At 43.7% G+C, this 27,400-nt stretch overlaps 3 protein-coding genes across 4 annotated transcripts in view; 1 reads left to right on the top strand and 2 right to left on the bottom strand.

Moving 5' to 3' along the window:
* LOC114664509 (pyruvate dehydrogenase (acetyl-transferring) kinase isozyme 2, mitochondrial-like) overlaps positions 1 to 27,400 on the bottom strand; it is a 905,310-nt gene that overhangs the window by 777,912 nt on the left and 99,998 nt on the right. The window lies entirely within an intron of this gene.
* The window catches only part of LOC127530166 (uncharacterized), a 341,522-nt gene that overhangs the window by 202,243 nt on the left and 111,879 nt on the right, over positions 1 to 27,400 (bottom strand). The window lies entirely within an intron of this gene.
* Positions 1 to 27,400, top strand: part of samd14 (sterile alpha motif domain containing 14) — a 101,994-nt gene that overhangs the window by 30,322 nt on the left and 44,272 nt on the right. The window contains exons 1-3 of one of the 2 annotated variants that reach the window (XM_051936403.1): positions 22,104 to 22,128; positions 22,215 to 22,372; positions 27,047 to 27,377. In XM_051936403.1, the coding sequence (XP_051792363.1) occupies positions 27,080 to 27,377 (298 nt within the window). In that variant the 5' untranslated portion in view covers positions 22,104 to 22,128; positions 22,215 to 22,372; positions 27,047 to 27,079. Of the gene's footprint in view, positions 1 to 22,103; positions 22,129 to 22,214; positions 22,373 to 27,046; positions 27,378 to 27,400 lie in introns of those variants that run through there. The other variant, XM_028819969.2, reaches the window with a different exon arrangement.

Below are 27,400 nucleotides of genomic sequence, written 5' to 3' on the forward strand. Positions count from 1 at the left end.
CTTAAACTGCTGCATTCAGTGTTTTAATTGCTCCTTATTAGCAATAAGATGTAAAAGACAAAGCAGCCAGCAGTTCTCCAGCTAGCTTTTTTCCAATTACATCTGTGTGTGTTCATCATGCACGGTTTGATTTAATAAAACACTTAATAGAAAAATGTGACAGACTGAAAATGATCTGTTTTAGGCTTCATATCATTTGGATGATATCCTTGGAAAGGAAAAAATCTACGATATAAAAGCCTTACATTGCACAGACTAACAAGCCATAAAATTAAATAAGGTCTGAGATTGGCAATGATTGGTTTCTAATTAAGCAATTGTGTTGGAATTAAAACCTGTAGCCACGGCGGCTCACCAGGACCGACATTGCCTACCCCTGGGTTAGGTGGATTGGTGATTCTAAATTGACCCTAGTGTGTGCTTGGTGTGTGGGTGTGTTTGTGTGTGTCCTGTGATGGGTTGGCACCCTGACGAGATTGGTTCCTGCCTTGTGCCCTGTGTTGGCTGGGATTGGCTCCAGCAGACCCCTGTGACCCTGTGTTTGGATTCAGCGGGTTGGAAAATGGATGGATGGATAATATAATCAACATATTTTGCTGCATTTCATCTTAAAAATGACATCATCATCATATGTAAATACGCGCTTTATAAAGTGGCTCAGGTTGTGCAATATTATAACTGTATCATAAGTACAATTACCTCACGGCAAGTACAAACAGCTCTACAAGGAGCACCTGATGGACTGATTGAGTGTGTTTAGAGTTCTTGGGATGAAACTGTTTGTGAACCGTGAGGTCCGAACAGGAAAGGCCGTGAAGCGTTGGTCGGATGAGAGCAGTTCAAATAGCGAATGGCTGAGGCAGTGAGTGCTTGATGCTGTATACCGATAATTCTCTTTCCAATCGCTGTAGATCTGTGATTCACACTCAAATACAGTGATATGAATACTCAGAGTGGTGCAGTGAGAGTAATAAGGAAAAAGATGATCCGCTGTGGCAACACCTAACGGGAGCAGCTGACAGAAGAAGAAGAAGGTGCAGTGAGAGTAACAACGCTAAAGCAGTTATGGTATTTAGAATAGTTTGACCATTCTGTGGACCATTATATTGTTACAGGTTAATTACAATCAGATGCATTAAATTTAGACAGATAGATAGATAGATAGATAGATAGATAGATAGATAGATAGATAGATAGATAGATAGATAGATAGATAGATACTTTATTAATCCCAATGGGAAATTCACATTCTTCAGCAGCAGCATACTGATACAATAAATAATATTAAATTAAAGAATGATAATAATGCAGGTGAAAAACAGACAATAACTATGTATAATGTTAAATGTTAATGTTTACCCCCCCCCCCCGGGTGGAATTAAAGAGTCGCATAGTTTGGGGGAGGAACGATCTCCTCAATCTGTCAGTGGAGCAGGACGGTGACAGCAGTCTGTCGCTGAAGCTGCTCTTCTGTCTGGAGATGATACTATTAAGTGGATGCAGTGGATTCTCCATAATTGATAGGAGCCTGCTGAGCGCCCGTCGCTCTGCCACAGATGTTAAACTGTCCAGCTCCATGCCAACAATAGAGCCTGCCTTCCTCACCAGTTTGTCCCTCTTCTTAATGCTGCCTCCCCAGCACACCACCGCGTAGAAAAGGGTGCTCACCACAACCGTCTGATAGAACATCTGCAGCATCTTATTGCAGATGTTGAAGGACGCCAGCCTTCTAAGGTAGTATAACCGGCTCTGTCCTCTCTTGCACAGAGCATCAGTATTGGCAGTCCAGTCTAATTTATCATCCAGCTGCACTCCCAGGTATTTATCAGTCTGCACCCTCTGCACACAGTCACCTCTGATGATCACGGGGTCCATGAGGGGTCTGGGCCTCCTAAAATCCACCACCAGCTCTTTGGTTTTGCTGGTGTTCAGGTGTAGGTGGTTTGAGTCGCACCATTTAACAAAGTCATTGATTAGGTCCCTATACTCCTCCTCCAGCCCATGATAGCAGTGTCATCAGCAAACTTTTGCACGTGGCAGGACTCCGAGTTGTATTGGAAGTCCGATGTATATAGGCTGAACAGGACCGGAGAAAGTACAGTCCCCTGTGGCGCTCCTGTGTTGTTGACCACAATGTCAGACGTGCAGTTCCCAAGACGCACATACTGAGGTCTGTCTGTAAGATAGTCCTATGAACAATATGCGGTTAATTTCAGTGTATTTGATAAAGCCGCCGTCGTGGAGGTGGAACTAAGAAAGGGTAACCACACAGGAACAGTAGCACTGCTTTGACGCTGGGTGCCGCCAGTCTGCAAAACCGAGCGCAGAACTTGCGTACGACAGGGTATGAGCTACCGTGGAAAAGCGCGTGGCTTTACACCAAGTGTAGGTTTTACACATCGCGATTTGAACGTGGAAATGTTCTTACGCAACATTTCTGTGCGTACGCACCGTTTATACATGACGCCCCTGGTCCACGGTGATTATTTTCACTTTTTTTGAGTAATAATTTCCATTTGTTTACGCTACTGCGATCTTTACTGTTTTATACTTTTTAATTTTCCTATTTTCATATTCTTTAACTTTCTCCACATTTGTATCGCACCTACGTTTTTTTTTTTTGAGCCTTTCGAATTCCACTGCTTTCATAATCTGCTCTGCATGTGTAAGTTTGTGAACGTGTTTGTGAAGTTGCAAAGGTCAAAAGACTTTGTTTTCCACTCTTTGCCTTTTAATTCTGACCTGCTATTTTTTCAATTACACCTGACTCTGATGATTAATTACCTTCTGTTTGCTCTAATACGATCTTTAGCGACTGACGTAATGAAGTGTCTCAAAGTCCTATTTGAACAATCGCCGACTTTGTAACCCCAAACACAACTTTCTAGAACCCTCTCCTCCCCCGGGTCTCGCCAACCCCCCCACTACCGCATCAATCAATACCCTGTTATCAGTCTTCCATGCTGTATACTCCGCCCTCCCACAATCGGACCTAACAGTCACTTAAAACCAAAAAGCCCTCAACTTGGCTGGGGTGCAACAATACTTTTGAATTTTCCTGCTTTCATATTCTGTACCTTTCTCTGCAGGTGTATCGCGCCATCGTTTGTTTGAGCCTTTCGAATTCCACTGCTTTCATAATCTCTTATCTGCCTTTTTTTTTCCTCTCCAACGCTTTTGGGTCTTTTTTCTCCGTGCTGCTCTTTCATCTAGAACATATTGTCCTTCTACGCTTTATATGTGCTGAGGGCACAGGATCTGTGTGTGCTACGTGCATTTACAAGTCCGAGTGTTTTGCTGGCTGGCCGTGCTCTTATTTGATAAGAAGGGCGTGTCTTGCAAGAATCTCATGTCCCACGACCCCGCGAGACGGCCCTGGGACAATCTATTGGTGCCAAGTCTCATGTTTACGGTCCCTGCGAGACGCTCCGTGGCCAGTCTTTTTTGTCTCGCAGGATTTTTAAGTGTCCTCCGAGAAGATCGCAAATCGTCACCCTTTTTTTTTTTTTTTTTTTTTTTTTCTCCCAGGATTTTTTTTTTTAATAATAATAATAAATTACATTTATATAGCACTTTTCTCAGTACTTTACACAGGGAGGAACTGAGAAACGAACCCACAGTCTTCTTACTGCAAAGCAGAAGCACTACCACTGCGCCACCTGTGATTTATATTCCACTTAAGACTGTTATCTAGGTAAGTTCCAAAGTATTTATATTCAGTCACTATTTCTACCTCCTCTCCCAGAACTACAAAAGGTGAACATACAGATTTCTGTCTCTTAAAATCAAATAGTATTTCTTTGGTCTTTTTTACATTCAGAGAGAGAGAGAGAGAGATTTTCTTGCACCAGTTTACCATCCAGTCCACTTGATTTAGATGGTGGCTTTCATCCTCCCCAGATATGCGTCCCATGAGCCTGGTGTCATCCGGCATACTTGATAATGCATCATAAAGGACCACAGCCATCCATCACACCAGCTGTTCTTCTTGTTACCGTCTGGCAGACGATACAGGAGTCTGACTGCTCGGACTACAAGACTTAAGAACAGTTTTTACCACCAGGCCATTCGACTCCTCAACAGCAACACCTGAACATTTACATTACACCTACATTACATTACATCTACATTGCACTACTCACACACAAATTGTACCTGCACACACTCTGAATAGTGACTGGAACATGCATCTGTACTTATAAAACATTATCTGTGCAATAACTGTTATTTGTACTTGCTGCTCATTCAACTCATATTGCTCTATAACTTCTTTTAAAATGCACACATTTTATTTTATATGGCTTGTCTATTTATAACTTGTAATTTTTTAAAATTCTTTTTTAGCTTTATTGTATCTAGGCTGAGTGACTTGTTTTTCTCATCATACACATTTCATTGTATGTTGACCCTGTGTTAACCTATACAGTGGAACCTCGGTTCACGACCATAATTCGTTCTAAACCTCTGGTTGTAAACCGATTTGGTCGTGAACCGAAGCAGCTTCCCCCATAGGATTGTATGTACAGTAGATACAATTAATCCGTTCCAGACCTCTCAGCAGCACGCGAGTCCTCTCTCTCTCTCTCTCTCAGCAGCACGCGAGTCCTCTCTCTCTCTCTCTCTCTCTCTCTCTCTCTCTCTCTCTCTCTCTCTCTCTCTCTCTCTCTCTCTCTCTCTCTCTCTCTCTCTCTCTCTCTCTCTCTCTCTCTCTCTCTCTCTCTCTCTCTCTCTCTCTCTCTCTCTCTCAGCAGCACGCGCGCCCTCTCTCTCTCTCTCTCTCTCTCTCTCTCTCTCTCTCTCTCTCTCTCTCTCTCTCTCTCTCAGCAGCACGCGAGCCCTCTCTCTCTCTCTCTCTCTCTCTCTCTCTCTCTCTCTCTCTCTCTCTCTCTCTCTCTCTCTCTCTCTCTCAGCAGCACTCGAGCTCTCTCTCTCTCTCTCTCTCTCTCTCTCTCTCTCTCTCTCTCTCGATGCTCTCAGAGCCCATGTGGGCCATCATAAGCCTTTTACTCGAGAATTGGCTTCTTTGTGGCCACTTCACCATTAAACGCCTGATTGGTGGAGTGCTGCTGCTTCAGAAAGGTTCTCCCATTTGAGCAGAGGACTTCTGAATCTCTCTTAGAGTGACTATTGACCTCTTGTTCACCACCTTTATTGGGGGGCCTGCCTAATCCAAAACTGCTCTGCTATGGGTAACCAATGATTTGCTTATGGCAGCAGACTCTGGACAAAGCAGCATATTAATTCTATTTTATTATTTTATTAAATTATTTGTGAATTTCCCCTTGGGATTAATAAAGTATTCTATCTATCTATCTATCTATCTATCTATCTATCTATCTATCTATCTATCTATCTATCTATCTATCTATCTATCTATCTATCTATCTGTCTGTCTGTCTGTCTGTCTGTCTGTCTGTCTGTCTGTCTGTCTGTCTGTCTGTCTGTCTGTCTGTCTGTCAGACCTCAGTGCAGCATTTCACACTGGCAGACATGACATTCTACTGTCCAGAATGGAGAACATGCTGGGTATCTCTGGCACTGCCCTCCAGTGGTTCAAGTCCTATCTGACTGATAGGCAAGAGTTTGTTAGTCTTGGCAACAGCAGATTCAGCTCAGCGCCACTCATACAAGGAGTCCCTCAGGGCCCTGTCCTCGGTCCTCTGCTTTTCTGTATTTAGATAGATAGATACTTTATTAATCCTCAAGGGGAAATTCCCATACTCCAGCAGCAGCATACTGATAAAAAACAATATTAATTAAAGAGTGATAACAATGCAGGTATAACAGACAATAACTTTGTGTAATGTTAATGTTTACCCCCCTGCGTGGAATTGAAGAGTCGCATAGTGTGGCGGAGGAACGATCTCCTCAGTCTGTCAGTGGAGCAGGATGGTGACAGCAGTCTGTCGCTGAAGCTGCTCCTCTGTCTGGAGATGATCCTGTTCAGTAGATCAGTGGATTCTCCATGATTGACAGGAGTCTGCTCAGCGCCCGTCGCTCTACCACAGATGTCAAACTGTCCAGCTCCGTGCCTACAATAGAGCCTGCCTTCCTCACCAGTTTGTCCAGGCGTGTGGCGTCCCTCTTCTTTATGCTGCCTCCCCAGCACACCACTGCGTAGAAGAGGGCACTCGCCACAACCATCTGATAGAACATCTGCAGCATCTTATTACAGATGTTGAAGGACGCCAGCCTTCTAATGAAGTATAGTCGGCTCTGTCCTTTCTTGCACAGATCATCAGTATTGGCAGTCCAGTCTAATTTATCATTCAGCTGCACTCCCAGGTATTTATTGGTCTGCACCCTCTGCACACAGTCACCTCTGATGATCACGGGGTCCATGAGGGGCCTGGGCCTCCTAAAATCCAGCACCAGCTCCATGGTTTTGCTGGTGTTCAGGTGTAGGTGGTTTGAGTCGCACCATTTAACAATGTCCTTGATGAGGTTCCTATACTCCTCCTCCTGCCCACTTATTTACATTTACATGCCTCCCCTTGGCCATATTATTCATAGCTATGGACTGGGTTATCATTTTTATGCAGATGATACTCAGTTCTACTTCAAAGTTAAAAGTGGAACTTCATCAGAGCTTTCTCAGCTCACAACCTGCCTCAGTGAAATTAAAACCTGGATGGAGCAGAACTCTTTAAAATTAAATTGCAACAAAACTGAACTCCTGCAAATTGGGACTAAAATGCTCCTTCCCAGTCCATCTTGGCGGTGATCTCATCAGACCTGCCTCTACTGTAAAGAATCTTGGTGTCATTTTTGATTCCTCCCTCTCTTATTCCGCCCACATAAATCACATTAAGAAACTTTCTGACTTTCACCTGCATCACATATCCCGTGTTCGCTCCTTCCCCTCCTTTTCTAACGCTGAGACACTTGTCCCTGCTTTTATCACATCCTGCATCGATTATTGTAATTCCCTACTGGCAGGTGCCCCTTCTAATCTTCTATCACAGCTCCAGCTTATTCAAAACTCGGCTGCAAGAGTCCTTACTCAAACCAGCAGCAGCGAGCACATCACATCCATCCTGCTTCGTCTTCACTGGCTCCCTGTGTCCTACAGAATTGAATATCAAATCCTACTAATAACCTACAAAGCTTTAAATGGCCTCGCGCCAAACTACATCAGTGACCTTCTCCATCACTATGTGCCTGTCTGCCCACTAAGGTCCTCTGATTCTGGTAATCTTGTTGTGCCCCACACTAATGTACACTCCATGGGTGACAGCAGGACCTTCAGCTGTATAGCGCCCAGACTCTGGAATGACATCCCGAAATTAATCGGGTCAGCTGACTCCATGAATTCTTTTAAAAAACAACACAAAACTCATCTGTTCAGGAAGGCTTTTAGCTCGACTTGACTTTATTACTCTTCTCTCAGTTTACTTCTCTATCAAGATGCTCATGTAACCTGTATGTGTGTGCGAGACCATCAATTATGTTGTCTGTTAGGCTTTCTTTCTCTGAATTCACTGTCGTAATCTTCTTTATTTATTTATCTGCTTTGTACAATGCTATATACTGTATACCCTGCCGTTCTTTCTTATATTCTGTAAGTGCCTTGAGCATGGGAAAGGCGCTATATAAATAAAATGCATTATTATTATTTTTTATTATTAGTCCATCTGGCTGGATGGCCAGCTCTATATTAACAGTCCTGGTGGCTCCAATCTTCTTCCATTTCCCAATTCTGGCAGGTCACCATGTCCCTGTGTACTCTCAAAGCTTTAGAAATGGTTTGAAGCCCCCTTGCCCTGATCTGCACCTCACCACAATTTGATCGCGGAGGTCCACAGAGAGCTCCTTGGACTTCATGGCTTAGCTTTGGCCCTGATGTGCAGTGTGAATTGTGCGACCTCCTGCACACGGGGGTCCACACGTGTGTGTGGTGTCCTAAACGATGTCCAATCAGTTCAATTTGCTGAAGGTGGGCTCCAATCAAGTTCTGGGAACATCTTGAGGTGAATGACAGTGAGCAGGAGGCACCCGAGCACAATGTGGAGGGCCGCAGCAAAGAGTCTCTGGAAAAACCAGGGTTTGAGGTTTTCTGAAAGCAGGTGCTTTCTTTGTCATTATGGGTTATGGAGTTTAGATGTTGTGATAGAAACCAGGGCATCAGCCATACCCAGACCCCCAAACATGAACACACAAAGTGTCCCGGGTTCAAATGAAGGATTGGCTTTATTTACCACAATACCTTCACTGTCGCACAAACACAAATACAAACGCAGGTTTATCTCACCACAATATCTTTCTTCTCACCACCGCACTGCCCTCCTCCAGTCAAGTGTTGCTCTACGTCCTCCCAGCTCCGACTCACCTTTAGTAAGGACTCGGGAGTACTGCCGGTGCCAGGGCTCCCACCCGGGTCATACAAAAATCACATATTTTGGGGGGTGCATCGTCTCCCTGCAGCGCCCCCCTTGTGGTACCCCAGGACCCCAGCAGTGCTGTGCTGCCACACTACAACTCACAGCATTCCCTGCTGGTTCCTGAATGAGCACCAATAGGGATGGCTGCTGCCATCTAGTGCCTGGAGGGAATGAACGTTCTCCAGGGACAGTCTTTCCTTGTCCTTTTTCATGGCGATCCAACCAGGGTGGCCTTTATGTTCCCTTGGGGCCTCCCATCCAGGTAAGGGATGTTCCCGACTAATGGCCGGGATGCCCGTCCATCCCGTGTGCTTCCTACAATGGATAAGCGAAAACGACAAATTTGTCCATTTCCAATAAAATCGACAACACAATAAAGTGTGCAGAAAGTGAAGGCACTTCCTGAATCCACTGTAGGTGACAGCTGGCCAGTGCCCAGCAGGCCTCCATCCACAGAGGCTTACGCTGCAGCAGGGCCTGGAACAGAAGTCTGGAGCCGACGCCATAATTAGCAGCAGAAATTGGGGATTCAGGCGGAAATCCCTGGCCAGGCTGAAAATAATCAGCCCTTGTGTGTGTGTGTGAATGTTTAACGTTCATCAGAAGCTGACGCAGGCGAGTGTGCGGCTGGGCACTTAGGGAGTGGACGTTCCTGCCTTGCATCTAAAGCTGCTTGATGGGTGCCAGCGCTTCGGAGAAAAAGCAGTTTTGTGAGACAGATGGACGTAAAAATACAAAGCAGCAGGAAATGCACACCAGCCAATAGCAAATATATTTGGAAAGCAATAGAGCGTTACCCCAAATCAATAATGCTGACAGAAACGTATATACTACTGTAAAAGGTAAATATACACAAATCAATAGTACACGTGTAAAGCTATAGAGCACTAACGCTAATCAATATTGCATATAAAGACCAATGCAGTTTATGGGAAAACTAAGAGTGCAGATATGCAAATCAACAGCACAAAACGAAGCACAAGCCGACTAAACATGTCAGCTGCATTCGATACACACGACAGTAGCACTGCACATGCCAGCAATAAACACTTCTAGATAACAATCTTGCGGTCTTGTCGATATGTTGACGCTCGGGACGTTTAGTGAAGCGCCATCTGTCGGCTGATTAGGAAATTGGCATGTAACTATCCATCCCGTTATATCCTAACTGCAGGGTCAATCCCAGCCAGCACAGGGCACAAGGCAGGAAACAAACCCCGGGCAGGGTGCCAGCCCACCGCAGGGCGCACACACACCAAGCACACACTAGGGACAATTTAGAATCGCCAATGCACCGAACCTGCATGTCTTTGGACCGTGGGAGGAAGCCGGAGTACCTGGAGGAAACCCGCGCAGACACGGGGAGAACATGCAGACTCCACACAGGGAGGACCCAGGAAGTGAACCCGGGTCTCCTAACTGCGAGGCAGCAGCACTACCCACTGCGCCACCCATGTTACTATCCATCCATCCATCCATTATTCAACCCACTATATCCTTACTACAGGGTCAATCCCAGCCAACACAGGGCGCAAGGCAGGAAACAAACCCCGGGCAGGGTGCCAGCCCACCGCAGGGCACACACACCAAGCACACACTAGAGGGACAATTTAGAATCACAAATGCAACTAACCTGCATGTCTTTGGACTGTGGGAGGAAACCGGAGTACCCGGAGGAAACCCATGCAGACACGGGGAGAACATGCAAACTCCACACAGGGAGGACCCGGGAAGTGAACCCGGGTCTCCTTACTGCCAGGCAGCTAATCCTACTGTGTCCATAAGGCATGTCAGATATTAAAGGTAAGTTGCTACTTTGAACGCTCAGCCAATGAGAAACAAAAATCCAAAGAATTAAGTGGGGTTCCCAAACTTTTTCATAGGACTGTAACTTCCGATTGGTTAAATCATGTAGAACTTGGGAGAAATAGGACATTAACTTTTTAATCTGCATAATTATACCGACCCGTTGCATTCCTTCAATCACCCTAACAATGTCTAGCTGCTGATTTTCGTTTGCACTCGGCATGCCATGCATCTCGTTTCAGGGTCCAATCGTAGTCGGCCAGCACTGACAGATCCCACTTTTCCATCACTGAAGTGTCCTGCTGAAACCTTTCACCGTCGTCATCCCTGACTGTACCGAGATCAGCAGTAAAGAAGTCCGAATGTGAACACAGAAGATGAATGATTTAGCGACATGTTGCACGTTACGGTTTTGTATGCTTGAAACATGTTGACCACCCGCTGGACGTAGTTTGCTGCCAAAATCCATCCTTGAATATCTCCCATGTGGTCTCCTCCAACCCCACTAGCCCATCTTCTAACTGCTTGCCGTGAACCAACAGAAATGCCTTCCTTAACCTTGGCATCAGTTATTCGTGGAAACGTCTGGCACAGATATCAAAGTCCTTCACCCTCGTTGTTCATTGGTTTTAAAAACTTCTTCATCAGTCCGAGTTTTATACGAAGAGCAGGCAAAAAATGACTTTGCTGGGTTGACAAGTGGTTCAGGTACCACACCTTTCTGAACTTATGGAGTGGCCAGTTCTTGTTAATGCGTTGGCAGTCTTTAACATGGCTGTCCCTTTCTCAGGACTCGGGATATTTAAGCTGTGGTGCCCCAACTTTTATATCAGCCCAGGTTTGTATTGTTTTTGTACTGCAATGCCGTTGGGTCCAGGACCTCAGTGGCACGCACCCCTCAAGTGGTCCCATCAACAGCAGGATAAGGGGAGGCGGGCGCAGATACAGCACTTTAATCACATGCGTCTCCTCCATTGGCTCAGATGTTTGGTCACATGTTCTCTCCATGGGTTTCCTCCACGTGCTCCAATTTCCTCTTACAGTCCAAAGAACATACAAGTTAGGTGGAGTGGCATTGATAAATTGTCCTATGTGTGTGTGTGTCCATCCTGCAATAGACTGGCACCCTGTGCAGGGATTGTTCCTGCCTTGTGCCCCATGCCAGCTATAATACATGGTATTCCAATAAGACCACCTGATGTCAGAGCTCCGCTGAATGAGAAATTGAAGTAGGATTTTAAAATTGAGAAACATTGTGTTCTCCTCAATCAGTGATGGGATGGGGATCTGTCAAAGGGTTGTTCCTGCCTTGTGCCCGATGCCTGCTGGGATGGGCTTCAGTGTCTCCACTCCTCTGCCCTGGATAAGTGGATTTAGAAGATGGATGGATGGTTATTGGTCTTGTGTTGGTTTTCTGCTGCCTCTCTGGCTGGATCCTGCCTTGTACCCAGTCCTTTCCTCTTGAGACCTTGAACTGGATTAAGAATGGAGAATGATATTATATACTACAATAACAGCATTATTTTTATTTTAATTATTAGCTGTGCTACCCATCTAAGACTGGTTGAAATCTAAATAATCAACATACACCTCAGTGCTAACTTTTGCACTTCACCATTGCAATGCATATGTCTCTGTTATATGCCCTTTGGTACGGGATTTGTAAAAGCAGTGTTAATATTTGTGATGCGCCATCTGTTGGAATGAAAAGCATAATGAATGTCTGTTATATGCCCTTTGGTATGGGATTTATAAAAGCAGCGTTAATATTTGTGATGCGCCACCTGATAGAATGACAAGTGCAATGCATATGTCTCTGTTAAATGCCCTTTGGTATGGGATTTGTAAAAGCAGCGTTAATATTTGTGATGCACCACCTGATAGAATGACAAGTGCAATGCATATGTCTCTGTTATATGCCCCTTGGTATGGGATTTGTAAAAGCAGCGTTAATATTTGTGATGCGCCACCTGATAGAATGACAAGTGCAATGCATATGTCTCTGTTATATGCCCCTTGGTATGGGATTTGTAAAAGCAGCGTTAATATTTGTGATGCGCCACCTGATAGAATGACAAGTGCAATGCATATGTCTCTGTTATATGCCCCTTGGTATGGGATTTGTAAAAGCAGCGTTAATATGTGTGATGCGCCACCTGATAGAATGACAAGTGCAATGCATATGTCTCTGTTATATGCCCTTTGGTATGGGATTTGTAAAAGCAGCGTTAATATTTGTGATGCACCACCTGATAGAATGACAAGTGCAATGCATATGTCTCTGTTATATGCCCTTTGGTATGGGATTTTGTAAAAGCAGTGTTAATATTTGTGATGCGCCATCTGTTGGAATGAAAAGCACAATGAATAAGTCTGCTCTATGGTATGGGATTTGTAAAAGCAGTGTTATTGTTTGTAATGTGCTACCTGTTAGAATGACAAGTGCAATGCATATGTCTCTGTGTTATACTGTATACCCTATGGTATGGGATTTGTAAAAGCGGTGTTAATGTTTGTGATGCACCAGTTGTTGGAATGACAAATACAATGCCTTTTATTACAAGAACTATTTGTTATGCACCATGTTTTGGAATGAGAGACATAGCAACTGGACAGACACACAGACAGACACACCGACACTTATCCTTTTATTAAGGTGGGTTATTATCATCTGTGTTCTGTCAGGATTTGGTCCCAGACTAGTAAAAGTTTAATTACCAATTGAGTTTTAGAAGGTCTGACAGAACCAAAGCTGCACCTTCTTCTGAGGCAGACGAGTGTCTGACTCCCAAGCTGAGACAAACCAATTAATCATTTTTTCCAACAGACATCAATTACAAAGACTTATTTCAGGGCGCTATATATGTCAAACACACAGGGGATGAGGAGGAATAGATTTCTCATTTTGTTCTGTCATTCTGTCACCCAGAAACACAGACAGGCAAATCAAGCCCCCACCCTACCCTGCGTCCCCACCCCACATGTCTTGTCTCTCTTAGCATGGGGGGGGGGTGTCATTTAGAAATTTCAGTGAGGAGTTTAGATTTGTCAGAGGCTGGTAGGGCTGAACAGAAGAGCTGAAGGTGGCCTTGAGCTGTCGGCAGCGGGCGCGGCGTCTCCTGCGTTGCTCCGTCTCGCTGCTGTTGTTGTTTTTTTAATGAAGTTCATATTTCATGCTGCCTTATTTATGGCTCAATCCGCAGAGCTGGATTCCTTCAGAGTGAAAAGCCATAAATTTCAATAAGAGGAAGCAAAGCTGGTGTTTCTAACTTGAAAATTGGGTCAGGCTGGAATTCCGCCAGCAGTATAATTAATCCACGTTTATTTGTATATAGGGTCTTTCATTTGATGGGGGCTGTGAAACTCAAAAGGAGCGTAAAGGTGCAAACAACACGGTGGTGCTAAGAAAAAAATAAAAGACGTTATGGTGTCTTCTCCCTCCATGTGCAGAGATTTCCATTTTTTTCCATATTTCATGAAGGTCTATATACTGCCTTTCATATACTTTAAATGCAATGCTTGAAGCAAATTAGGCATATTTAGTGCAGTATTTCATTAAAGCAGGAGTTTCACTCCTAAGTTGACTCTATAAAGTCCTTAAGGTTAAGCAGCAGGTTATCTGTTTCATTTATATAGTGCCTTCCTCCTGGTTTGAAGTTTAGCTAAGAAGCATTTTCAGTTTGCGTCCAGAGCAGGTTTATAGCGCCTTTCGGTTTTAATTTTTAACTATTCACCTATCCTTTTTATTTTCTGATCTGTTTTCATATTTTTGTGTTCCAGGGAGCTGATTTATAGCGCCTTTCGGGTTCCAGTCATGTGAGCTATATGGGAGTTTAGCTTTCTTTCGTCACGTCACGTGGGTGGTCGTATGGCGGCTTTCAGTCTGTTCACCAAAAATATTGTAAATGTAAAGAGTAAGATCTCATTTCTATGGCTACTTTAAATAGGACCTGCGTGGATCGCTGAAGTTGCTTTCTCCAGAGTTCAGTCTGAACGAGGGTGCCAAATTAACATCCTCCAAGCTGGGACCCCGTCGCCTTCATCACCTGCCACACGTCTCCCCCCAATCTCTCTCTCTCTTCAGAGTTTCCAGTTGGCATCCGTCCCACTATTTTCCGTTGACCCAGCCGCTTTCTTCATCGGACCCTCAGTCTGTCTCCATTCAGCAGCGCTGTCTTTTTTTTTTGGAAGGGGAGAGGATTCTGTCAGGGCTTTAGCCCCCTGGTCTCAGAGAGAGACCCCCCTCCCAATGTCATTCTGCATTTTGACATGGATAGAAAACGGTGTGAGAACCCAAGTGGTCAAACCACACACCCCCACTTATGCACACTAGCCCCCCCACCTTCGCTAATTGACTGCAGGAAAGCCCAAGTTTTACTTGTAGGACGTGTCCGATGTTTAAGTGGATGTTGCACTGCGATCCTGGTGAAGGTTTATTTTGGGTGTAAGCAAGGATGTTATGACCATAAAGCCACTTGACATGACTAACGACATGATAGGACGGGGGTCTAAGTCCCTAATCAGTGCTAGGAGGTTGCCTGGGCGCTGGGGGGGGGGGGAGATGGGGGGGGCACATAATCTTAAACAGTACAAACTCTGACAAACAAACACTCAGACTCAGTATGACTTTCTAATTATATTGACATTGGAATTCTCTAACCCACTTAACCCAGACACATGGGGAGCTGGAGCCAATCCCAGCCACCATTGAGTGCAAGGCAGGAACAAACCCTGGACAGGTCACCAGTCCATTAGATGTCAAACATTCACACACACACACACACACACCAAGACCAATTTAGTGTGGCCAATTCGCCTAATCTACATGTCTTTGGAAGGAAAACCGGAGCACAAGGAGAACATGCAGACTCCACACAGGGAGGACCCTTGGTCTCCTTTGCACTACCACTGCACCTAACCCAGCCGATTATGTTGTTTAATTTTATTTTCGTGTCCTAGCGATGTTTGATCTTAACCCTTTCTGATTTTCTGTTTTTATTGGAAAAATTATTTTGTGAGATATTCTATCTTTTGGAATGTCTAGGAAGCTCAAAAATGAAAAAAACAAACAAAAAAAAAATCACTATTATTATGAAATGAAAAGCACAATGAATAAGTCTCTGTTATATGGTATGGGAATTGTTAAAGCAGTGCTGTTGTTTGTAATGTGTCACCTGTTAGAATGACAAGTGCAATGCATATGTCTCTGTTATACTGTATGCCCTTGGTATGGGATTTGTAAAAGTGGTCTAAATGTTTGTGATGTGCCATCTGTTAGCATGAAAAGGGCATTGAATATGTCTTTGTTGTATGCCCTTTGGTATGGGATTTGTAAAAGTGGTCTTAATGTTTGTGATGCGCCATCTGTTAGCTTGAAAAGTGCATTTAATATGTCTTTGTTATATGCCCTTTGGTATGGGATTTGTAAAAGTGGTCTAAATGTTTGTGATGTGCCATCTGTTAGCATGAAAAGTGCATTGAATATGTCTTTGTTATATGCCCTTTGGTATGGGATTTGTAAAAGTGGTCTTAATGTTTGTGATGCGCCATCTGTTAGCATGAAAAGTGCATTGAATATGTCTTTGTTATATGCCCTTTGGTATGGGATTTGTAAAAGTGGTCTTAATGTTTGTGATGTGCCATCTGTTAGCATGAAAAGTGCATTGAATATGTCTTTGTTATATGCCCTTTGGTATGGGACATTGTAAAAGCGGCATTACAGTTGTTGGCATGTTAAATACAGTACAATGTCTCTTATTACAAGAACTATTTGTTATGCACCATGTTTTGGAATGAGAGACATAGCAACTGAACAGACACACAGACAGACACACCAACATTTATACTTTTATTAAAGTGGGAAAAATTATTTTGTGAGATATTCTAACTTTGGGGTGTCTAGGAAGCTCAAAAATGAAAAAAACAAACAAAAAAATCACTACTATTATACAATAGCTGCCAAATACTTCAATACTACTTGTTTCACTTCTGTGTTTTCGCGAACTGTGTGCCAGTCTCTCCAGTCTGCGCTAATAGCAGCACATGCCCAGTTCCAACAGCTGCAAACGTTTCTGTGCTTTACAAAAACGGCTGGATATTTATGTACTAGTAAGAGGATGTCAGGGCTGAAAGGGTTAAAGTCTGATGATCTACACGCGATCTGCCAAAATTTTTTTTGGGCGGCATGGTGGCACAGTGGGTAGCACTGCTGCCTTGCAGTAAGGAGACCAGGGTTCGCTTCCCGGGTCCTCTCTACATGGAGTTTGCATGTTCTCCCCGTGTCTGCGTGGGTTTCCTCCCACACTCCAGAGACATGCAGGTTAGGTGCCTTGGCGATCCGAAATTGGCCCTGGTGTGTATGTGTGTGTGTGCACGCCCTGCAGTGGGCTGGTGCCCTGCCCGGGGTTTGTTTCCTGCCTTGTGCCCTGTGTTGGCTGGGATCGGCTCCAGCAGACCCCCGTGACCCTGTGTTTGGATTCAATGGGCTGGAAAATGGATGGATGTCATAAACGGGGAACGGACATATAATAATCTAACAATAACATGAAGAACATCAATATTAGTAACTGGCATAGCATGTTAGACACAGACACGGCAAAATAAAATTAAACGATCAGAGTGGCAATAGGACTGCAGCTCTTTAACACGCATTGCTAACGGCTGATTTAATTCAAACTATAATGAGCTCCCCGATAGGCTTACATTAAAACTTACATTTAAACTTAACAAATGTTCTCCTTTATTCACCACCATCTAGGAGATCTGCTCTTGACACGCTAATAAGGCTGTCACTGGAAAAACACCTCGTGCACTGATTGGATAATTTATGGGGACACAGTAAATGAGACTTATGGGTAAATGTTTATGCTTTGGTTTTATTGAAATTTTGTGATTACTTTAAGATTTATAAGTTTGATGCATTAATTTAAATGAAGTACATATATTGTGAAGCTGTCTTGTTAAAAAATTATAACAGGACTATTACCATCATTATAATGTACCTGTGAGGGTAGCGATTTAAATAATGACCTTCATGACGGGGAAAACTGTAAAAGCTAGGTTGACTATTTTTATTTTCTTTAGAAAAACGTTAAATACAAATAATAACAATAAAAAATAAGTACATAAATTAAGTCTGCTAATGTAGCGCAATTGCTACTTGTTTTCTAAAATGTCACCCCTCAGGAGCGCATTTTTCTGAGACCCACTTTGTAAGCGGATAGATAGATAGATAGATATGAAAGGCACTATATAATAGATAGATAGATATGAAAGGCACTATGTGATAGATAGATGTGAAAGGCATTATAGATAGATACATAGAATTGAAAGGCACTATACAATTATGAAAGCCACTATATGAGATAGACAGACAGACAGACAGAATTGCACTATATAATAGATACTGTAGATAGATGTGAAAGACACTATATAATAAATAGATGGATCTGAAAAGCACTATATAATTGATAGATAAATATGAAAGGCATTAAATAATAGATAGATATTAAGTCTACTAATGTAGCACAATTGCTACTTGTTTTCTAAAATGTCACCCCTCAGAAGTGCATTTTTCTGAGACCCGCTTTGTAAACGGATAGATAGATAGATATTTAAGGCACTATGTGACAATTATGAAAGGTGCTATATAATAGATAGATATGTAAGGCACTATGTGATAGATAGATATGAAAGGCATTATAGATAGATACATAGAATTGAAAGGCACTATACAATTATGAAAGCCACTGTATGAGATAGATAGACAGACAGAATTGCACTATATAATAGATAGATACTGTAGATAGATGTGAAAGACACTATATAATAAATAGATGGATCTGAAAAGCACTGTATAATCCATCCATCCATTTTCCAACCCGCTGAATCCAAACACAGGATCACGGGGGTCTGCTGGAGCCAATCCCAGCCAACACAGGGCACAAGGCAGGAACCAATCCCGGGCAGGGTGCCAACCCACCACAGGACACACACACACACACCAAGCACACACTAGGGCCAATTTAGAATCGCCAATCCACCTAACCTGCATGTCTTCGGACTGTGGGAGGAAACCCACGCAGACATGGGGAGAACATGCAAACTCCACGCAGGGAGGACCCGGGAAGCAAACCCGGGTTTTTTAACTGCGGGGCAGCAGCGCTACCACTGCACCACCGTGCCGCCCACACTGTATAATTGATAGACAAATATGAAAGGAATTAAATAATAGATAGATATTAAGTCTGCTAATGTAGCACAATTGCTACGTGTTTTCTAAAATGTCACCCCTCAGAAGTGCATTTTTCTGCGACCCGCTTTGTAAACAGATAGATTGATAGATGTGTAAGGCACTATATAATAGATACTGTAGATAGATACTTTATTTATCCCAAGGGGAAATTCACATACTTCAGCAGCAGCATACTGATACAAAAAAAAAAAAACAATATTAAATTAAATAGTAATAAAAATGTATGTAAAAACAGACAATAACTTTGTATAATTTTAATGTTTACCCCCCTGGGTGGAATTGAAGAGTCGCATAGTGTGGGGGAGGAACGATCTCCTCAGTCTGTAAGATAAACTGACATGCAGGTTAGGTGGATTGGCGTTTCTAAATTGTCCCTAGTGTGTGCTTGGTGTGTGTGTGTGTGTGCCCTGCGGTGGGCTGACACCCTGCCCGGGGTTTGTTTCTGCCTTGCGCCCTGTGTTGGCAGGGATTGGCTCCAGCAGACCCCCCGTGACCCTGTAGTTAGGACATAGCGGGTTGGATAATGGATGGATGGATGGATGGATGGATACACCAATTCAATTCTACTTATGGGGGTTGTAGGAACCTCCCATAGATTATGCATTGTCATTTATTCAAACATTTATTAATCTAGGAATGGCTCTTACAATCATGAAAAGTAAAAAAACTAACAATGTTAACATAAAATAAATGTGTCCACTGGTCTGTGCTATATATTAATTTCCTGTATGATTCCAATAATTTTGATCATTTTTATTGTCAAAATTGTTGAATTTGCATATATAGTATATGTGTGTGTGTATATGTGAAAACCTCTCGTACATACATGAAAGTATTCCATATGTACGGGATAGGGGTTATCCCATAATTTTTTTTTCATTGTGTGGTTCAGAGCTTTCCTAGGTATGGGATTCATACAAGCAGTGTTAATATTTCTGGTGTGCCATCTGTTGAAATGATAAATGCAGTGCACATGTCTCTGGTAACATGCCATTTGGTATGGGATTCGTAACAGTGCTAATTTGTGCAATGTGCCATCTGTTGGAATGAAAAATGTAATAAAATGTATTTTATTACTACAAACGTCTGTGATGTGCCATCAGTTGGAATGACAGAGACACTGCCATCAGACAGATACACAGACACTTGTCCTTTTATTAAGTTGAATATGAGTCTTTAAATTAGGAATTGTGTTTTATTATTTTTGTGTTTTATGTGCCTCCCCATTAGGGTGGGTCCTGGGGGCAAGTGACCTCCCTGCTGGCTCTGAGTACAAGTTATAACTGTACATCCAAAACTAAAAGTGTAGGGCAGACAGTTTTGTAACCAAGGTGGCACAGACTGGTTGCTTTATAGCGCCTTTTCATGGGCACCTACGGCCATTGTTCTTAGTGCTGTAATTTTGTCATTATAAGTTGCTTTAAAACACCCGTTTGTTCTGCAGACTGCAGTGCCTCGTTTTGAATTTGCACACGACCACCACGGCTAGAACACCTGTAATTCGGGCTGCCCGCCTCGTCCCTTCGGGCTGCTTGCCTTAATTCAGCTGCTTGGCACACACTGAGTTTGTTTTATTGTTTTTTTTAACTTTTATATCAATGCTGGGAATGAAGCCAACAAGCCCACTTCAGATTGTTCCAGAGTTGTACACTTCAGCATTTTTCAAACAAATCAAATGGCCCCACATGTCCTGCAGGGTAAACTCCAGTTATTTACTCAGGAAGGAAAGAAGTCGTGTGGAGGATTTAATAATATTTCTCCTGCCAGGCTCGGCAGCTCCATCTTGGTTTTAGTTTTCCCTGCCACTGCTGCACACGGGAGAGGAGAGCGAAGCGGCCGCCGGGCACTGCTGACCACGAGCGACTCGTCTCCACGCTCTGTCAGGGCTTTAGGATGCAGCTGCAGTCTACTGTGATTCACAAATTTGAAAATCTTTTGCACAACAACCCCCAAAAAGGAGAAGAAAACTCAATTTATTTTCAAATTTATAGCAGACTTCAAGAATCGTCATTAAACCAGGGACGGGTCAACCATCGGGGCACTCTGGATGGGCACCTAGGGGTCTCCGTGACAACAAGGGCCACAATGAAATGATTGAGTCTCCGTGCACTGAAGTGACTAATGAGGATGGGAATGGAGACCCCCCACCCCCAAGCCCCACCTAAACACACACACCTCTCATTGAAATGATGAAAGTGCCAAAATGACCGAGCATTAAACGGCCGGGTGCCCACGCGCCACTTTGTTAAAAGTCTGATCGGCCTACTCTGTTAAGGAGCTGAGCAGAGGCGTAGTTAGGGTCAACTGAAGATTTCACGCCCCCTCCTGTTTGCCAAAATGCAATGGGGAAAGGAAAGAAAATTTTAAAATGGCGCCCCCTGGATGCTGCGCCCGGGGACAGATGTCCCCCCTTGCCCTCCCCCCCACCCCCACCCAGCTACGCCACTGGAGCGGAGTCACCCAGGGGTCTGTTGGGTGGGTTTCTTAATCCAGGCTTCCTCAGCACAAAGTAAAACAGATGAACACGAAAATTACCCACAAACCACGTAACGTGAAAGACCCTGGCATAAATGAGGGCACTGCCAAAGCACAGTGCTTAGTGGCACTGCCTTACAGTAGTGACCAGGGATCAAATCCTGGCCATTTTGCTCTCTTCTTCTGTTTGTGCTACTCTTCCTCATACATCCCATAATCTTACTGGCAGTGAGTGTGTAAAGTGTGCCCTGCAGTAGACCAGTGGGCCTAATGGTGTCCCAGTGGTGCCGCTAAAGTGGATTAGGCTGGCGAGTTTATGCAAACGATGGACTAGATGACCAGATTGGTTTTCTACTTTTTAAATGCATGCGTCCCCCCGGGGATGCCAAATTTTAGAGGGAAGGCATTGGGGCTTTAAAGGGATTTTTACACTCATTTTATGGATTATTTATTTGGACTCTTTTTTAACCTTCCACAGATTTCACCGATTTTATGGATTATTTATTCCTCGCTTAGAATAAGAAGAATTTTTCTGTACCAAACTTTCATTTGAACACTCTTTGATTTTTGATCGACTGACACTTTTCACAACCTACCCCTTGCCGGATGTGTGTGTGTGTGTGTGTGTGTGTGTGTGTGAGAACAGACACAGGTGGGCCGACCTGGGTGTAAAGCTGCAGTGGAAGGAACGAGAGTCATAAACGCCACCCGTTGTCCCTCTGTGTCACCTCGAGCCCACCGAGCTCAGGTCTATTGGTAGTTCACTTCCTTCCAGTCTCTCAAGTTCAATACACCTCCGAGTGCCCAAGGGGGGCTACATTGTAAACCTCAAGGTGGGGCGTCCTGTCCACACCAGGAGCTTCTTAACCAGCTGGAGCTCACAATGAAAGAAATGAGCAGATTTGTAAGTTGCTTTGGATATCTGGATGTAATCTCTTCTCATAGTGGTCCTGTTATTTCTTTATACGGTTCCGGCTGAATTTATGCCCAAGGTTAGATAAGACGAAATTTTAAATAAAAGACGTAAATTAGCCCATCAATCATTCGAGCAGATGATGATGAGGTGAATAATGAGAAGGTGCGCTTAACGAATGGCACACAGAGCAGGCGTGCAGCAGGAGCTGCAGGTAGAGGGCGCCACCGAGCACACAGGTAGTGCACAGAAAGGCCAACTGAGGAGGATCTCTGGACACGTTTGACCTTGTGGACCGGGTGGGTGGAGCAGAAACATTTGAACCTCAACGGTCAAGCAGACTTTTTTATTATTTTTTTTTTTTATTTTTATGTTCTCTTTTTAGATTTTAACGAAGCAATTCCAGAGACCAAACTTCTGGACAGCAGCCTGCAAAAGGCCCGTGCTCAGCTGTCAGTCAAGGCCAGGAGGCACCGGCCGTCACGGTCCAGGCTGAGGGACAGCATCAGTTCAACAGAGGGGGACGAGAGCCTGGAAAGAAAGGTGAGCCCTCCATGTCCGGGGAATGAGCGACAAAAGTGAATCGAATGGAAATCCGGCTCATTTACAGTGCATCCAGAAAGTATTCACAGCGCATCACTTTTTCCACATTTTGTTATGTTACAACCTTATTCCGAAATGGATTAAATTCATTTTTTACCTCAGAATTCTACACACAACACCCCATAATGACAACGTGAAAAAAGTTTACTTGAGGTTTTTGCAAATTTATTAAAAATACAAAAATTGAGAAATCCCATGTACATAAGTAATCACAGCCTTTGCCATGAAGCTCAAAATTGAGCTCAGGTGCCATCCTGTTTCCCCTGATCATCCTTGAGATGTTTCTGCAGCTTCATTGGAGTCCACCTGTGGTAAATTCAGTTGACTGGACATGATTTGGAAAGGCACACACCTGTCTATAGAAGGTCCCACAGTTGACAGTTCATGTCAGAGCACAAACCAAGCATGAAGTCAAAGGAATTCTGTAGACCTCCGAGACAGGATTGTCTTGAGGCACAAATCTGGGGAAGGTTACAGAAAAGTTTCTGCTGCTTTGAAGGTCCCAATGAGCACAGTGGCCTCCATCATCCGTAAGTGGAAGAAGTTCGAAACCACTAGGACTCTTCCTAGAGCTGGCCGGCCATCTAAACTGAGCGATCGGGGGAGAAGGGCCTTAGTGAGGGAGGTGACCAAGAACCCGACAGTCACTCTGTCAGAGCTCCAGAGGTCCTCTGTGGAGAGAGGAGAACCTTCCAGAAGGACAACCATCTCTGCAGCAATCCACCAATCAGGCCTGTATGGTAGAGTGGCCAGACGGAAGCCACTCCTTAGTAAAAGGCACATGGCAGCCCGCCTGGAGTTTGCCAAAAGGCACCTGAAGGACTCTCAGACCATGAGAAAGAAAATTCTCTGGTCTGATGAGACAAAGATTGAACTCTTTGGTGTGAATGCCAGGCGTCATGTTTGGAGGAAACCAGGCACCGCTCATCACCAGGCCAATACCATCCCTACAGTGAAGCATGGTGGTGGCAGCATCATGCTGTGGGGATGGGAGACTAGTCAGGATAAAGGGAAAGATGACTGCAGCAATGTACAGAGACATCCTGGATGAAAACCTGCTCCAGAGCGCTCTTGACCTCAGACTGGGGCGACGGTTCATCTTTCAGCAGGACAACGACCCTAAGCACACAGCCAAGCTATCAAAGGAGTGGCTTCAGGACAACTCTGTGAATGTCCTTGAGTGGCCCAGCCAGAGCCCAGACTTGAACATCTCTGGAGAGATCTTAAAATGGCTGTGCACCGACGCTTCCCATCCAACCTGATGGAGCTTGAGAGGTTCTGCAAAGAGGAGTGGGCGAAACTGGCCAAGGATAGGTGTGCCAAGCTTGTGGCATCATATTCAACAAGACTTGAGGCTGGAATTGCTGCCAAAGGGGCATCGACAAAGTATTGAGCAAAGGCTGTGAATACTTATGGACATGTGCTTTATCAATTTTTTTATTTTTAATAAATTTGCAAAAACCTCAAGTAAACTTTTTTCACGCTGTCATTATGGGGTGTTGTGTGTAGAATTCTGAGGAAAAAAATGAATTTAATCCATTTTGGAATAAGGCTGTAACATAACAAAATGTGGAAAAAATGATGCGCTGTGAATACTTTCTGGATGCACTGTAAATCTACTTTTTTTTTTTACACTTAACCAATACATTATTTATTTTTATTTTTTTGAGGTCCTGCAGTATACAACGTTTGGTTCTTTTACCTCGGTGAGCCTGTCTGCACTGATTGGACCAATATAACCCAGATTTCTTCTCCTGAGGCTAATTATGAATACATAACAAACATCCAGTGTGGTCCCTAGGGGGCACTGCAGCTCCCCAAACTCTACAACACAGAGGCTCGGACACTAAACACAAAGGCTTTTATTTGTGGGGAAACTCTTCCCTCAGCAAGTGCTTCCCATGCCACAACCACAAACACAATCCCAATATGTTGCCGCTGTGCAAGTCTGTCGTCTTCTCTCTCTCTTATCCTCTCCTCCAGCAAGTTTCATCCTATTCCTCCTCCTCTTCCCTACTCTGCTTCCCAGAGTTTTGGCGGGCAGCTCCTTTTATGTAACACCCAGAAGAATTTCCAGCATCCTGAAGCTGGGGCTCGGAAGCACTTCCTGGCAAGGTGGGAGCCCAACAACGTAGGGCTTACCTATCCCCACAACACCCTCGGGGTGGAGTCAATAAACTCCATTTCCCAAGGTGCCCTGAGAGAATCCGTGGCAGTGCTGACATCTAGGATCTCGGGGAAGACAAAGCCCTGTGAAAGGTGGCTCCCTGTGTTTCCCCAGGCTGTGGGCATCCCGGCCAGGTAAGGCTCCTGGGTCGTCCCTCACAACAGACACACACGTGCACAGTCCTTTGTATTCCTATAAAGACATACAGGACCTACATATACACCTGCATGCACACACATATAGCATACACTAATAGGTATGTACTGCCCTGTTACACACCCACACATACCTGACACACACATACAGTTTCATGTGCCCACACTGTATGCATACACATTAGCAGACACACTGTAAGTACAAAGTAAAAGCACGTACTGTACATATGCCCACAGAAGCACACCCGTATTCGTATGCTACATTTACATGTATTGATTTAGCCAACACTTTTATTCAAAATGACTTACAGAGGAGGTCAACATAATCGAGTCCACATCAGTTAGGTGTCATGTTACATGACGAAGCCTCGTTCAGCTGTTCAGAGGTTACACGTCCATTTGTCCTTTAGATGAGCGTGGTGTGCGATTTCTGCTCCATTTTAATTTATTGAGATTTCTCATGGCACTGGATAATGGAGACACATAGCATGTTGGTGAGTCGCACAAGGAAACATTTCACTGTACTCTGCACACAGCAACGCGACTACTGCTGCTACATATGAGGCGCTTAACCTACTCACACAGATACACAGTATAGCCAGGGGGGCACATGCAAACCCACATGCAGTATACAGTCATGTGCATATATCATATACACTGAAATACAGTAGAGTGTCACTGGAGACTCCAAACCATCTTTTCTGTTTTTTTAGAAAGGCAATAACCTTTAATTGTTTTTTTAGCATACAATATACACATGGTTACAAAACAAATACCCACTTTAAAAAGGGTGTGTCCATTGTGTCCATGTATCTGTGTGTCCACCCAGTGGCTATGTCGCTTCCATTCCAACAGATGGCACATCACAAACATATGTAGGAATAAAATGTGTTGCATTTTTTATTCCAACAGATGGCGCATCACACACGCATTTTATGAATCCCTTACCAAATGGAATAAAATCATGATGTATGGTGCATTCCAACAGATGGTGCATCACAAATATTTGTAATAGATGTATAGTGTGTATATGCACATAAAGTGGATTCAGAAAATATGCATACTCTTCACTTGTTCACATTTTGTTATGTTGCAGCCATTTGCTAAATCATTTCAATTAATTTTTCCCCCCTCCTCAAATAACACACAAAAGACAGGATTTTAGGCATTGTTTGCAAAAATTCTTAAAAATAAAAAATATCACATTAGTACAGTATACATACACATGATTCCAAAACAAATACCCTCCTTAAAAAGGGTGTGTCCATTGTGTTCATGTATGTTTGTGTCCACCCAGTTGCTACGTCTCTGCCATTCCAACAGATGGCCCATCACAAACATTTGTAGGAAAAAAATGTATTTCACTTTTAATTCCAACAGATGGCGCATCACACAAGCATTAACACTGTTTTTTTTTTTAATCCCTTAGCAAATGGAATTAAACCGTGACACATGGTGTATTCCAACAGATGGTGCATCACACATATTTGTAGTAGATATATAGTGTGTATATGCACATAAAATGGATTCAGAAAGTATGCATACTCTTCACTTTTTCACATTTTGTTATGTTGCAGCTGTGTGCTAAATCATTTAAATTCATTTTTCCCCTTATCAAATAACACACAATACCACTGAATAACAACGCAAAAGACAGGATTTTTGGCATTTTTTTGCAAAAATTCTTACAAATGAAAACTGAAAATATCCCATTGGCACAGTATACATACACATGATTCCAAAACAAATACCCACCTTAAGAAAGGTGTCTGTGTGTCCACCCAGTTGCTATGTCTCTGCCATTCCAACTGATGGCACATCAAAAAACTTTGTAGGAATAAAAGTAATCACATTTAGCATTCCAACAGATGGCACATTACACATTGTGAATTTCCCCTTGGGATTAATAAAGTTTATCTATCTATCTATCTATCTATCTATCTATCTATCTATCTATCTATCTATCTATCTATCTATCTATCTATCTATCTATCTATCTATCTATCTATCTATCTATCTATTATATATTTTCTTATCTATCTTTCTATCTATCTATCTATCTATCTATCTATCTATCTATCTATCTATCTATCTATCTATCTATCTATCTATCTATCTATCTATCTATCTATCTATCTATCTATCTATCTATCTTGTCACAATCCTCCCATCCTATAGTGAATGCCACAAGGCATGTGTCTGCTATAGAAAACCCATAAGGGATGAGAACAGGGAGATCAAAAAAGCACCCACCTCATCTTTGACCCGACCCTCATCTCTCTTTTTTTGCAGTCCTTGGATGGCTATGGAAGCCCCCTGCATGGTATGCGCTCCCCTCTTCACTCGGCCCTGCGTGGCTCGTCTCCTTCTCCGGATTCCATCCTGTCGTCTTCTCCCGTCCTGAGGGGCACGGCCTTCTCCTTTGAAACGTCAGCTGTACGACGCACTTTGGAGGAAGGAGAGACCTCCCCCGCCACGGCCCGCGGTCGCTACCAGCCTCTCACGAATGCCTCGTCCCAAGAGGCCTTGGGGTCCACGCCCACCAGCTCGCCATCCAAGTCCTGCCCAAGCTCCGACAGCTCTCCTGTGTACATCCGACGAGAACGCCGGACAGAAAGTGAAGGTATGCTGTGCCATGTGTGAGTG

The sequence above is a fragment of the Erpetoichthys calabaricus genome, chromosome 14 (genome assembly GCF_900747795.2).
Source record: "Erpetoichthys calabaricus chromosome 14, fErpCal1.3, whole genome shotgun sequence".
In the NCBI taxonomy this organism is placed as follows: domain Eukaryota; kingdom Metazoa; phylum Chordata; class Cladistia; order Polypteriformes; family Polypteridae; genus Erpetoichthys; species Erpetoichthys calabaricus.